The following is a 15,411-nucleotide window of genomic DNA, read 5'->3' on the forward strand; positions in this document are numbered from 1 at the left end:
AATCTTATCCAAAACCAATTTATAATATTACCTTTACTCATTTCTTCTGTCTTTTATAGAAGATTCAGAAATTCAGAGGTTGCTTACAGAATTGGAGTTGTGTATATCTCTGCTTCCAGCTGTAAGTGGAAACGCAAATATTCAGGTGGAAATAGCACTGGCTATGCAACCACTAAGAAGTGAAAATGCTCAGTTACGCAGGTAAGAATTATTCTATGAATTTTTTTTGTCTCTGTGCAAAGATGTCCCATCGCCAGAACAAAAGTGCCTGATGACCTATCTAAGGCTTCATAAGGACGACAGATACACTATCTTATTGTGTTTCTACTATTTCTTCCCCATTTTTCAAACATTGCCAGCATCCTCTACTCTCCCATTACTTCTGCTCACTAGTACGTATTTTATACCACCTCTTTCACATCTGTTGTCACTTGATTGGTAGTGAATGGAGAGGAAGAAGTACCTCAGGGTACTACCAGGCTAGTCTAGGCCATGCTGCAGTAGCAAACTCCAAAATCTCAGTTGGTATAGCAGAGCAGAAGTTTATCTCTCCCTCACACCAGGACCAGCATGGGTCCTCAGGATTTCATCCTGTGACTCAGGATTTAGGTTCCCTCCGTCTTAGGATCCACTGTCTCAGCATATGTTTTTCAGGAAAAAGAGAACATAGATGTGGCACACCGGCTCTTAAATGCTCATGTCCCCAGAAGTGGGACAGTCTCACTTTTCCATAGATTTTACAGGCTAAAGTGAAACTTATTGCCTTGCCTAATATAAAGATCTGGGATATGAAATTTTCTCATACTTCCCATATACTCCAGAAGGAAAGGAGAACCTGGTATGGGTGAACACTAGTAGCTCACTACACTTACACATAGGAAGAAATTCATTTAAATTCTTAGGTAATTTTTCTTTTGGCTCTCTTAACTTAGGTTGAAATTAGGGTCTTAAGTTGTTTAGGAAAGACATAAACCAGGTACCTAATGTTGAAATATAGAAACCACTTACATGTTATCAATAATATCTTAACGTTGAACATTTCAGTGGTGATCACCAAGACCACTGCTCCAGTGTCTGTTTATCAGTATACTTTGCAGAGAATTGGAGCACATTTTCAGGTGCTTCTGCAGCACTGCAGCACTCCTGTGCCCTGGGAGGGCATTACAGTTACATGAGCTGTAGACATTGTACCAGATAAGAACTGCAAGGACCTACATAAACATTCTTAAGAAACTACAAAGCAATAAAATAGAATTTCTAGTTGGAGGGTAGCTTAAATTCATGGATCTGGAGCCTGCAAAGGCACAATATCTAGTGAGATTTGCTTGTTTAGGATTATTTCTCTAAAGATCATTAGTCTCTAGATACTATGATATATGATGGGGTTTAAACTCTAATAATTTTGTCTTCAGTCCTGACCTAAGGGATTCCTATAGTAGCATTAGTTTTTCAAAATCAAAACTAAGTGTAAATAATAATAATGATAATAGCCAAACCTACTACCAACATTTATGGAATGTTTCTTATGTGCCAGGCTACTATCCTTTATATGTGCCATCTCTTTAAATTTTTACAACAGCTTATGAGTTAGATGTTATGTTATTCTTATTTACAGTTGAGGAAACCAAGGCACAGAGACATTATGTAACTTAACCCAAGGCTATGGATCTTTGTAAAAGACAAGACTCAAACCTGAGCAGTTTAATTTTAGAGTGCATTGATTTTAATTTCTATACTTCTAACTTGCCTCTGCTTGGAATTGGAGACTAGTTTATGCTTCACTGTTTAGCTGTTTTTTATGGAACAAAAGAATATAATCCATTTAAAATAAACATGTATATTTTTAAAGGTATGACTATCAAATAATTAGTTTTTAAACAAGCATACCAGAACTTAGTCTCCACATATTATCTATTTCAACATTGTGACCATGGGAAATATCAGTGGTTGTTATTTGTTTCTATTCCTTAGGACATTTTAGAATTGCTTTAGGAGCTAATTTATTAGCCACTTAAGAAAATGAGACTTACTGCTTTATTGGTCACTGCATGTTTTTAATTTTTTAAGAAGATATTAGTTTGATGTCTAACCTAATTCTTCAGCCTTGGCACCAAAGCTTTTTTTCTTTAATTAAATTAAATTTTTTTTTAAACTGAAGTATAGTCAGTTTATACTGTTGTGTCAATTTCTGGTGTACAGCACAATGCTTCAGTCATACATGAATATACATATATTCATTTTCATATTCTTTTTCACTGTAAGCCACTAAAGATATCCAATATAGTTCCCTGTGCTACACAGTATAAACTTGTTTATCTACTTTATATATAGCAGTCAGTATCTGCAAATCTCGAACTCCCTGTTTATCCTTTCCCACCCTCTTCCCACCCCTAACCTCCCATAACCATAAGTTTGTTTTCTATGTCTGTGAATCTGTTTCTGTTTTACATATAAGTTCATTTCCTCTTTTTTTTTCGGATTCCACATATGAGTGATATCATATGGTATTTTCTTTCTCTTTCTGGCTTACTTCTCTTAGAATGACATTCTCCAGGGCCATCCATGTTGCAGCAAGTGGCATTATTTTATTATTTTTTATGGCTGAGTAGTACTCCATTAAATATACTGCAACTTCTTTATCCAGTCATCTCTCGATGGACATTTAGGTTATTTCCATATGTGTCTTGGATATTGTAAATAGTGCTGGTATGAACATTGAAGTGCAGGTGTCTTTTTGAATTAAGGTTCCCTCTGGATATATGCCCAGGAGTGGGATTGCTGGATCATATGTAAGTCCATTTTTAGTCTTTTGAGGAATCTCCATGCTGTTTTCCACAATGACTGCACCAAACTGCATTCCCACCAGCAGTGTAGGAGGGTTCCCTTTTCTCCATACCCTCTCCAGCATTTATCGTTTGTGGACTTCTGAATGATGGCCACTCTGACTGGTGTGAGGTGATACCTCATTGTAGTTTTTGATTTGTATTTCTCTGATAATTAGTGATATTGAGCATTTTTTCATATTCCTATTGGCCATTCGTATGTCTTCATTGGAGAATTGCTTGTTTAGGTCTTCTGCCCATTTTTGGATTAGGTTATTTGTTTTTTTCTTATTAAGTCTTATGAGCTGTTTATATATTTCTGGAAATCAAGCCTTGTCAGTCTCATCTTTTGCAAATATTTTCTCCCACTCCGTAGGTTGTTGTTTTGTATTGTTTAGGGTTTCCTTTGCTGTGCAAAAGCTTGTAAGTTTAATTAGGTCTCATTTGTTTATTTTTGCTTTTATTTCTATTGCCTGGGTAGACTGCCCTAGGAAAACATTGCCGAGATGTATGTGAGATGTTTTGCTCGGCACCAAAGCTTTTTGGCTCTGTGTCCTTAGAGCACAAAGATCATATGGCATGCTACTGCCACTATGTACCTGACCTTCTAAAAATGAAATTATTGAAAAATCAAGAATTTGTCAGATATGCTCTTTTTAGCAGAATGAGATTCCCAGAAGTATAAGAAGTTTCGTGTCTCTCTGGTAATCTTTATTTAAAAAGATTTGTCTGTAATCTCCATTACAAGTGAAAGTTGACAATGAGTGTGTATATGTCCATGAATGACTGAAAAATTGTGCTGAACACTGGAATTTGACACAACACTGTAAAATGATTATGAATCAATAAAAATGTAAAAAAAATAAATAAAATGGATTTCAGCAGAAAAAAAAGTTATTTAAAAGTAATTTTTATTTTCTGAAAACTATTAAAAGGAGAGGCTAATTAAAAAAAAACAAGTGAAAGTTGGAATGTGTAGGCTCATTCAAAAGTGTTTTGCAGAATTTTCAATCAAAGAAAATTTTTTTTCTTGTTTGAACATTTTGAAACTTCATGTTTCTTTTTAGCCAGAAAACTGATCTTTCAAGGACTTTTTCGGTGTTTATTGCCATCTTGTGGCTTAAAAAAAAATAGCTAGCTGCATTATTTCTTTGGCATTTGGGGCTGCACTGTTTTTATGTGGAACTCCTGACACAGTACTTAACATTTAGCTTTCCTGGTTCCTACTCACAAAATGTCAGTAGTGCCCCATTCAAGTGTGGCCACCAAAAGCCCTGGCACATTCCGAAATTTTCTAGATGAGGGTTGGGGGTTCCAGTTAAGCTAGAGAGTACCTTAATATTTAAAGGGCAAGTTGGAATTCATGACCATTTCTTGATTTTAGACTCAAATACAAAACCATTTGGTACCCATACAGAACAAAAAAATGAAATGGAAGTGAGTAGAAGGAGCTAGGGTGTGGTATTCAGTCTTTTGGCCTGATAATTTGACATATGGTAACATGATTCTTCCAGATGGAAGTTACTAGAGGAAGAATATATTATTTTTTTAATTTCATTTTATTTTTGTGTTAGAGGCTGTAGAGGGAGAGCCAGTGAGTTAGGATTTAGACAGGCTGAATGTGTCATTTAGACCACCTAGAGATATGTGTGGTGTGAGTCAAGCCATGAACAAGATCCAGGATAGAAATGTAAGCTTGGGAGTCTTTCACTGAACACAGTTTTACTGAGCGTTTGCTATTTATCTGGCACTGCTGTAGGCACTGGAGATGGTAATGATTGAAAGCAAGTGCTTTGTTATCAGCATATAAATGGTAGACTTACCAAGAGGGTGTGGACTGTGAGCACAGCCAAGGGTGAATTACTGGGCAGTAACAGCTTTTTAAGGAGAGAACACAGGAAGAGGAGCCAGGGAAAGAAACCTGAGGAGCAAATGGGGAAGTAGCAGGAAAACTGGGAGAGAGGGATGCCACAAAAGCTACAGGAAGGAAGAATTTATGGATCTTTGTATAATATTCAAAATAAAGAAATTGACCAAAGGGACAAGGATAGGTCATGAATAAACATCACAAGACAAACCACCCAAAGAAAACCTGTGAAAACTTGAAACAATATTCTGTAGTTTCAAGGAAATTAAAGGTGATAGAGTATGTCTTAGAAGCAGGAAGAGAGAATAACTAATATGTATAAAAATAAACAACAAGTTCATACTGTATAGCACAGGGAACTGTATTCAATATCTTGTAGTAACTTATGGTGAAAAAGAATATGAAAACAAATATATGTATGTTCATGTATGACTAAAGCATTATCCTTTACACCAAAAATTGACACAACATTGTAAACTGACTGTGCTTCAATAAAAATATATATATACAAAAAAAGCAAGAAGAGAGATTGAAAAAGATAGAGTGCTTAAAGGAAAAAAGACAAAAGGAGAAGAAAAGTGGATTAGGTGAGCACAGGAAAATAAAATAGAAAAGCAAAAACTATTACAAAAATGAAAGCCCTGCTGGAAACAACAAAAAAAATGAGCATCAAACAAACATCAAGTCAGGAATATTATATTCCATTAGAACTTAAGCAATATGAAGGCTGAATTTTGTTGTTTTGTTTTTTGTGGTTTGCTGCCCCCCAACAAATCTCTGTTTCATTTGCCACTATTCATAGTTCAGTGTCTCCTATAAGCCTTAGTTTATTTCTCTTCACAAACCCTTTAATATTTTTATTAATTTATTTTTGTTGTGGTATAATATATGACAGTATTTTTTTTAACCATTTCTAAATGTACATTGCTTTGGCATTAAACACGTTCACAATACTGTGTACCAATAACCACTATCTGTACCGAAAACCTTTTCATCTCCAACATAAAGCCTGTACCCATTAAACAATAAGTCCCCTTCTCTTTTCCCTCAAGTCCCTGATAACCTCTGTTCTCTTTTCTGTCTCTGTGAACCTGAGAAGGCTGCATTTTCATCTTCTTTGTTAGCTCCAATGCTGAGAATTGTGCCTAGCACTCACTCTAATAAATATGTTAAATGACTGAATGCATGGTAGATAAGTTTGAAGAATTCATACAAAACAGAATAGAAAAAGATTGATCTAAACATTATTGAGAATATGTGATACATGTGGAAGAGAAAGAAAAGAGATGCAAAATTGGTGTAATTAGTGTTTCTGGAAAAAAGAAGAGAACAAATAGGTTAAAGATAATATTAAAAGATATATAAATAAGAGGAAACAACTAATCTACAGATCTGTGTCAGCAGATAATAGGATATGAAAGTGCTCAGAAAAACTATGCAAAACGATCAACACCAAGATGTAAGGTTAAGTTACTATACCTTAAGGACAAAAAAATTTAACTTAATAGGTACTGTAAAGAAAAGCCATTCATAAAGAGAAAAATATCAAGCTGGTCCCAACCTTTTCACAGTAATATTCATTGTCAGAAGATTATAGAACATCATTTACCAAGTTCTGAGGGAAACAAAGTATGCCCCAAGAATCTCACATGTGGTCCAGCAATCCTTTTAGTGTAAAGGCAATAGTCATGCTCTAAAGTGTGCAAGAACTTAGGAAATACAATCCCCTTGGACTCTTTTAAAAACAAAAAGATTCTGGAATGAAAAAGTCCATTCAACCAAGAGATGAGTTCAAATAAAGGAGTAGATTAGAGATGAACATTGAATCTATACATGAACTAAGACAACTGTGGGATTATGGGCTCAGGCTAGAATGTGTTAGTAATAGTGACAATAAAAATTCCAAAATCAATGTTTTTCATTTTTCGTATCCATATTTCCTTTATTTTAGGCTGTTTAGTAATAATTTTTTCTGAAGTAAAGAAATATTTGCCTAAAGTTCATTAGTTTAGGTTTCACTTGTTACTTTTCTTTCAGTTGAAATCATATAATCCTAAATTCAATACAAAATATTTTAAAATAGTATTTGTATCATCTCACAATTTAAAAATACTGTTTAGCTAATTTTTTCTGTCTGTATATGCTAGAAAAATGTCTGAATCATATTCAGTATTATTTCTGTTCAGTATTGTGCTAGAGTTTCTACCCAGTGCAATAAGGCAAGGAAAAGAAAGAAAAGCCAGCCCACGTTGAAAATGAAAGTAGTAAAGCTGTCTTATTCACAGATGACATGATAATCTTTGTAGAAGATCCTATGGAATCTACAAAAAAAGCTACTGGGATTAATAAGTGATCTCAGTAAGGTTGCAGGATATGAGATCAGTATACAAAAGGCAATTAATTATATTTCTGTGTACTAGCAATGAACAATTTGAAATGAAATTTAAAATCAGTACTATTTATAGTAGCATCAAAAATATGAACAGTTCAGGGATAAATTTGATAAAAGATTTCTAAGACTTGTACACTGAAAACTACAAAACATGGCTGAGAGAAATTAAAGAAGACCTATGTAAGTGAGAGATAAACCAGATCCTCTGGCTATAAGATTTACTGTTGTTAAGATGCAGTTCTCCCCAGATTGATCTGTAGATTATGTGTAATTCCGGTGAAAACCCCAGCAAGTTTTTTGTAGAAAGATGATTCTAAAATTTGTATGGAAGATAAAGTCTAAAATAATCAAAACAACTTTGGGAAAGGAGAATGAAATTTTACTGTCCTATTTAAAGACAAGTTACAGTTTACAACTATAAATTATAGTAATCAAGACAGTGTGGCATTGGCATAAATATAGACAAATAGATCACTGAAACAATAGAAACAAACTCGCACATGGATAAGTTATTTTTGACGAAGATGCCAAGGAAATGCAATGGGGAAAGAATAATCTTTTCAATAAGTAATGCTGGAACAATTGGAGAGCTGTACACCAAAAAAAAAAAAAAAGGAACCTCAATCTTTACTTTTACACTGTATGTAAAATTAATTTGAAATGAATCACAGATCTTAATATACAAGCTAAATTTACAGAACACGGGAGGAAGACTTAGTTACTTCGGGTTGGGAAAAATTTCTTAAATACAACAAAAGAACTAGAAAAGAAAAAAATGAATTGGAATTCATCAACATTTAAAACTTTGGCTCTTCAAAAGACACTAAAAATGAAGAAGCAGACAATAAACAAAATATTTGCAATACATATGTCTAGAATGCTTAAAGGATGGTTACAGCTCAATAAGACAAATATACAGTTTAAAAATGGGCAAAATATTTGAATACTTTGTCAAAGATACATAGGTATCAAAGAAACACATGAAAATATGCTCATTATCATTAATCATTAGGAAAATGCAAAATAAAACCATGATGAGATACTACTACATACCCACTAGAATGAGTAAAATTCAAAAGACCACACCATGTGTTAGTGAAGATGCTGAGGAACTGAAGCTTTCATAATTTGCCGATGGGAATGTAAAATGGTACAGCCACTTTGGAAAACAGTTTGGCAGTTTCTTAGAAATACAAATATACCATATGACCCAGTCATTCCGCTCCTAGGTATTTACCCAAGAGAAGTGAAAGTGTATGTGCACACAAAAACTTGTTCATGTGTATTCATAGTAAACAACCCAAATGTCTGCAAACAGGTGAATGGATAAACAAATGATGGTACATTCATACAGTAGAACACCACTCAACAGTAGGAAGGAAGGACGTATTGGTATGTGCAACAGCATGGATGGATCTCAAAATGATTATGCTAAGTGAAGAAACCAGGCTAGAAGTATATATTGTATGCTTTCATTTACAATATAATTAGATAAAATTCTAGAAAATGCAAACTAATTTATAAATCAGTAGTTGTCTGGCAAGGGAATGTTATTAAATGGACCTGAGGAAACTTTAGCGGGTGATGAATATCTTAATTGTGTTGATGGTTTCACAAATCCTATGTTAAACTTACCAAATTATGTACTTTAAATATGTACAGTTTATTGTATATCAGTTTTATCTCAAAGCTATATTTTATTTGCTTATTTATTTATTTTGGGGGGGAGGTAATTAGGAATAAAGCTATATTTTAAAGAATGAATGGGAAAAAAAGAAATGCTTGCCTAAATGTCAGCAGTTCTTCTTTTCCTTTGTTAAAATCAAGTAAACTTAAGTATAAAACACAATATTTTAAAATAATGCATAAAACATTATCCGTTTTTAAAAGACGTCTTTTATGTTTTATTAAGTATTACTTTAATAAAACAATCATTTTTGAAAAACCTGGCCCTGAAAGCTGAGTATGTGAGGGAAGAGAGTAGCTAGTTCTACAGTTAGGTTGGAGGGAATGTTTTCTTAATACAGAAGCAATTTTATTATGCTCTCAACTCAGGCGCATGAACTAGTAAAAGAGAAGAGAAGGGACATACAGAATTGTCAAGCAAAGCTTCTGTTACACAGTTGGTGTGTAAGAGGACCTGCTGTTTTTCTGGAAAATACCAAAAGAAGCATTCCAGTTGAAGTTATGAAGTACCAGTCTATGCCGCCTTTTCTAGATCTGCCCTCTTTGTTATAAAGGAGAAACCTTTTCAGAAAAGCTGAATTTTATTAAAACAAAGATGAGGTTGTATTACACTGTTGTTCTGTAGCTTGCTTTTTTTTTTTACTTTATATTGTCTCTTGGAGAGCTTTCCATGTCAGTCTCTTTTTTTTAATACCTGTGTATTAGTATTTCACAGTATGGATATATCATAATTTATACAGCATTTTAAATTATTTCCAACTTCTCACTATTAAATATTGCTATTGTGAACATCCTTGTTTATATTGACAAGATTATGGATGTTTTTGCACATATACAACTATTTCTGTAACGTAGAGCTAGAATTATTTTGTCACAGATTATGAGCATTTTACATTTTGTTGGATAATGCCAAAATACCATCCAAAATGATTATACCAGTAAACTCCCATCAGTTGAGATAATTCATTTCCATATACTGTCACCAACAAAAAGTGCTATGTCCTTTTATTTTGCCAATTCTATTGCCTTAAAATGCTTCCTGTTTTAAATTTTTATTTCTTCATATTAGTGAGATAGCATTTTTCATATGCTTATAGATGATTTCTATTTTATTTCTTATGTGAATTTCCCATTCTTGGTCATATTTTACTGCCTTTCTTACTGATTTGTAGAAGCTCTTAAATGTTACAGACCTTTTGTCTGTTATATGTACAGCAAGTATTTTCTTTTAGGCTGTATTAATTCTAGAGCAAGTTTCAATTTTTGATATAGTTAAATCTTTTATTTTCCTTGGTGGTTGATGGATTTTGAGTCTTGCTTAGAAATGCCTTTCCCTCTTCAAGGTTACATAGATTTCCACCTAAAACTTGTATAGTTAGATTTTGTTTGTTTTTGTATTTTATGTTTGGTTCTTTGATCCATTCTGAATTAATACATACAAGTGATGTGAGGTAGGATCTATCGTTTTAGATTCTGTAACAAAAATACTTTAGTGCGGAGTATTTCCAGGTAAGTAATTCTGGAAAGATACTAGAGAACTTTTTTTTAGCGTTAACTTCCTAGAAGTAAAGAAAACACTTGTAGTTCCTTTTGTATGTTCCTGTTTGTGAAGCAGCTACGTATTTTGAAGTTCATTGTGGGGCAAAGTTGTTGCTTATTAGCATTCTCTTCACCTAAATAAAGCCATTAACTTTTACATCTAGCAAGGAAATTAGTAGAAGCATAGATTTGTGTTTCCCAATGTTTTCACTGTGTGACAGACCAAGCAGATAGATGTCTGATAGCAGTCAGTCCCTGTAGATATTCTGGTTCATAGTTATGGCAGATCTTTTAAAAAGTAGATGATTCCTACAGTAATAAAAATACCTCCTGAGAAGGAAAGCAGAAGGAAATAACAAGAGGAGATTGAAATAAAAGAAATAGAAAAAAAAAAAACCAAGGAAATCACTGAAAAGATACAAAAACAAAATAGGGAAGAAGAAAAAAAGTTAACCTTTTTCTAGCGAGGGGAGGTTTTATGCTATCCCAGGCAATCTTTTAAAAATTATCTCAGGCCTTATAATAATAGCAGTAGTGTGGTTTTGTTGTTTGTTTTTGTCTTTTATTTGGAGGATAAGGTGGACTTGTGCTGCCCTAGTGGATGCCACTGTTTGTGTTGTGTATTTTAATTTGCTGCCAGATGTACACGGTTAAATGAGCTGGGGATTCTTGTACTCATGTTTCTTCATTATTTTATTTAGGCAATTGAGAATTTTGAACCAGCAACTTAGAGAACGAGAAAAAACTCAAAAGGCATCTGGTTCTTTGGAATGCAACCTTGAATGTAGGTAAAAGGACTTGAAGCATTGATGGTAAATTCTTTGTGGCTCTAGAAATCTTGATAAAGTATTGAGGTTTCCTAATTACTTTGTCTAAAGTGGACTTTTAAAAAAAATATTTAAAAAGTAGGAATAATACTCCATATTAAAATTTAAAATAGTGCAGAAACACAAAAATAAAAGACTTATGCTATCACTTCCCAATAATACACCCTTATTTTTTTTAAAAGGCTGTATTTTCTTTCACATATTTCCTGTTCATATATAATTGATTTATTTCACAAATACTTACTGAATAGCTACTAATAGGCGCTAATAGAACTATGTATGTACTTTTTCTTTTGTAGAAATGAGATGACACTGTATAGAGCTTGCATTTATTCACTTAATATGTAGTAGATATTTTTCTCTATCAAAATACAGAAATATGTTTCTATTTAAGAACTACGTGGTTATTCTGTTTATGTAGTTCAATCATAATGTGTTTAAAACCCTCTCCTGACAGATGTCTACATACTTCCCCCTTTTCCAAAAACAAATAATCCTGCAATAAAAGTCCTTATACATATGTCTTTATGCACGTGTGAGCATTTTTGTAGATTACAGCTGTAGAATTGCTGAGTAAAAGGGTATAATACTGTTGCAGTTTTGACAGATATTGCCAAATTGTCCTTATGGATCATACAGTTTAAAGTAAAAGAAAAGAAAGAGAACTAATAGTACTAGAGGAAAAGATGAGAACTTTTCTTGGGAACTTTTCCTAAGCCTGACAAAAACTCAGATGCCACAAAGGAAAGATTAATAAAATATGTCCCAGAAATTCTTTCATTTTTTGCAGAGCAAAATTATAAATACTTCAAAAAGCATGAACAAAATGGGGGAATTTTTTGGTACTACATGATGTGACAAAGGCTTTATTTTCCTAATATATAAAAATATCTCTTACAAAGGAATAAAAAAAAACAGAAGCACCCAACAGAACACACTTCATAAAAATGTTCAACTTCACCAGAGTAATTTTGGAAAAGATCACTCTGGTTCCATTATGAATAAACGATGGGGAGGAGTGGGAGAGAGGAGGCCAAGATGGGCAGTGAGGAGATGAGTGGTTGCCGTTCTAAGTAGCTTCTCTCTTTTTATTCTCTGCCTTTTACTTCTTGTTTCCTTGAGAGCACTTGTTACTATTCATACTTACTGTTTGCTGTTAGCTCCATGAGAACAGGAACCACGTCTCTGCTGTTCACCACTGTATGCCGGGATTCTAATACTCCCATGTAGTAAGCCTTCACTCAAGGCTGCAATTACTAAATGAGTGGTGCCGTACATTTTTATAGCCATCATAAAGGATGTGATATACCTATCTGCTGAAACATAACAATCAAAAAAAAGGCAAGATTAGAAACTGTGGGTATATTATGATTCATTTATGTTTAAATATATGTCATATACAAAAGTATTTTCCAGAAAGACATCAAAGTTAATAGTGATTGCTTCTGGGGGGAGAGTGGAGGTGAGATGGGAGAGAGGCTTTTCACTGAGAATCATTTGGTATCGCTGGTGTTTCATGGTGTTTTTGAATTTTTTTACTTTGTGCGTGTATTATTATTTCATATAAAAAGGTAAAAAATTTAGTGCCCCAAATATCAATTGGAGAAGAAAGATATGACTTCTGCCAATCAACTTTTAAAATACATTTACATAGACCTGCTCAAACATATAATTGTTAAGCAAAATCAATAAATTCCAAGCCTTTTCTTTTTTAAAAACAGATCTTTTCCAAGTTTATACTTTTTAAATTGGAGTAACAATTATTTGATCTATTTTGTCCTACAGTGTTTTCTCTTCAGTCATTGAACAAGTCCCTGCAAAATCAATTACAGGAGTCACTAAAGAGCCAGGAATTACTACAGAGTAAAAATGAAGAGCTTTTAAAAGTAATAGAAAATCAAAAAGATGAAAACAGAAAATTTGCTGGCATATTTAAAGAGAAAGATCAAACTTTACTTGAAAATAAACAGCAATTTGACATTGAGACAACAAGAATGAAAATTGGTATGTGTTTCAACTATGGTTATGGTCACTTTTTTTAAAGTAATAAGGAAACTAAGACTTTTTTGTTGTTTTAGAATTGGAGGAAGCCTTAGTCAATGTGGAAAGCTCCCGGTTTAAGTTAGAAGCTGCTGAAAAGGAAAATCAGATATTGGGAATAACCTTACGTCAGCGTGATGCCGAGGTGACTCGACTGAGAGAATTAACCAGGTAATATTGACCTCATTTGAATAACTTAGGCCTTCTGTTAGATGTATTTATAAACTTCAAAATAATTTCAGACTTGCCCTCTTACCCCTATCTTTTTCTCGATGTGTTTGCTCATTTCTAATGATGTTTTCTTCTGTTCCAATTAAGTTAGTTTAAATTCAAAACATGGCTAAATGCTTTTTTAAACCACATGACTCCAGGAAAAGGGCTCTGATGAGCTGAAGACTTGTTTAGCAAAATGGTTAAGAGTTTTGTGTCTCTGAAGCCAGAGAGACCTGTGGAATCCCAGCTCTACCATGTATTAGCTATATGACTTTGAGCAAGAGATAGTTAACCTTTCTAAACCTTAGCTGTAAAGTGGAGACATGATTAGAGTTGATGGGAGGACTAAGAAATAATTCATGAAAAGCACTTAGCACATTAAGCCCTCATTCATATGATCTTGGGTAAGTCATTTAGCCTCTCTGAGTCTCATTCATTTCATCAGTAAAATGAGGGAGTTGGCAGCAGCCCCTAAGATACCTTGATTCCTTAACGTGTCTTATCTCAAATAAATAAACCACTTTGCTCAATTTTTGTGTGATACGCACTTATCAAGTTCAGTTTTCTCTTGAGACAGTTGTCAGGAATTGGATTTTCAACTAATTTTGTAAATCCTTGAGAAGTTGGTTATTTTAGGCCTTAATATCATCAAATCTGACCGTGCCTTTGAATGACCCTGAAAATGTATAGTTCCAAATATAAAACAGTCTTCTTTGTATTTCACATGAGAAGATCATGTGAAGATTGAATTATAAGCTTTTTTTCCCACTTTGAATTATAAACTTTTAGGGAAATAGATGAAATAGTTATATATATACATATATAATATATGTATATACATATATAATAAATGTATATACATATATTATATATGTATATATAATAAATTAGTTTTATAAACATTTGAAATGACTTTAAATAAGCTATGTTAATATAGAAATATTACTTTTTTCCCACATTCATCTTTCACAGAATAATTTCACTCAAACTTTTATCAAACAGTGAGAAAAGCAGAATATACTTTTATATCCATGTAGGGTTATAATTAGCTAGGCTCTAGTCAAAGTTTCTAAAATGTTGGCTTATACCACTCTTGTTCAAAGTGAAGTGATTAAGAGAGTGTCCGTTCTTATGAAAGCCCTTGTAAAGTCTCCAAAGAAATGTTTTTCTAAGGATTAATTTTGGAGTAAAATCTCTGTTATTTTTAAGTAAGTATGGTAAAAGAAACCAGTCATATTGTATGATTTTATTTATAAGAAATGTCCGGAGTGGCAAACCCTGGAAACAAAAAGTAGATTAGTAGTTGCCAAGGGCTGGGGAAAAGGGCAAGAATGCAGGGTGATTGCTAATGGTAGAGTTTCTTTTCAGGGTAATGAAAATGTTCTGAAACTGGGAAGAAGTTATAGTTGTGAAACTCTATGAACATACGAAATGCCCACTAGGATGTACACTTTAAAAGGGTGTATTTTATAGTTTATAAATTATATCTCAATAAGCTTTTTTTAGAAGTATATATGGTATGCAATTTGGAAAAGAGAAACAGAACAGTCAACATGGTCAGGTTCCATGAGCAATTCTTAGGTGTCACTGGGAACATCTCCTCATTCTAAGGGGCATGGTTGTTGGCCCCAAGCAGGAAATAAAGCAGAAGATCTAGTTTCCTGGGAGTTTTTTCCCACAGTCTTTTTCTTCATACTGCTAAATCCAGCTCCTTTCCAGGTGTGACATTAGAAGCTGATTTTATATGTATACACACACACACACACACACACACATATATATATATACACATATATATTTATTTTATTGAAGTATAGTCAGTTTACAATGTTGTGTCAATTTCTGGTGTACAGCATAATGCTTCAGTCATACATGAACATACATATATTCGTTTTCATATTCTTTTTCACCATAAGTTACTACGAGGTATTGAACATAGTTCCCTGCACCATACAGTATGAACTTGTTGTTTATCTATTACATATATATTGGTTAGTAGCTGTAAATCTTAGAAGCTGATGTTAT

General features: G+C 33.4%; 1 protein-coding gene across 9 annotated transcripts in view; it reads left to right on the top strand.

Annotated features, from left to right (window-relative positions):
* Positions 1-15,411, top strand: part of CCDC14 (coiled-coil domain containing 14) — a 44,368-nt gene that overhangs the window by 17,186 nt on the left and 11,771 nt on the right. For 7 of the 9 annotated variants that reach the window (XM_072963961.1, XM_072963954.1, XM_072963953.1 and 4 more), the window contains exons 9-12: positions 60-201; positions 11,008-11,090; positions 12,919-13,137; positions 13,212-13,344. In XM_072963961.1, coding sequence (XP_072820062.1) covers positions 60-201; positions 11,008-11,090; positions 12,919-13,137; positions 13,212-13,344 — 577 coding nt within the window. Of the gene's footprint in view, positions 1-59; positions 202-9,136; positions 9,349-11,007; positions 11,119-12,918; positions 13,138-13,211; positions 13,345-15,411 lie in introns of those variants that run through there. The other 2 variants (XM_072963962.1, XM_072963967.1) reach the window with 2 other exon arrangements.

The sequence above is a fragment of the Vicugna pacos genome, chromosome 1 (genome assembly GCF_048564905.1).
Source record: "Vicugna pacos chromosome 1, VicPac4, whole genome shotgun sequence".
Taxonomy (NCBI): domain Eukaryota; kingdom Metazoa; phylum Chordata; class Mammalia; order Artiodactyla; family Camelidae; genus Vicugna; species Vicugna pacos.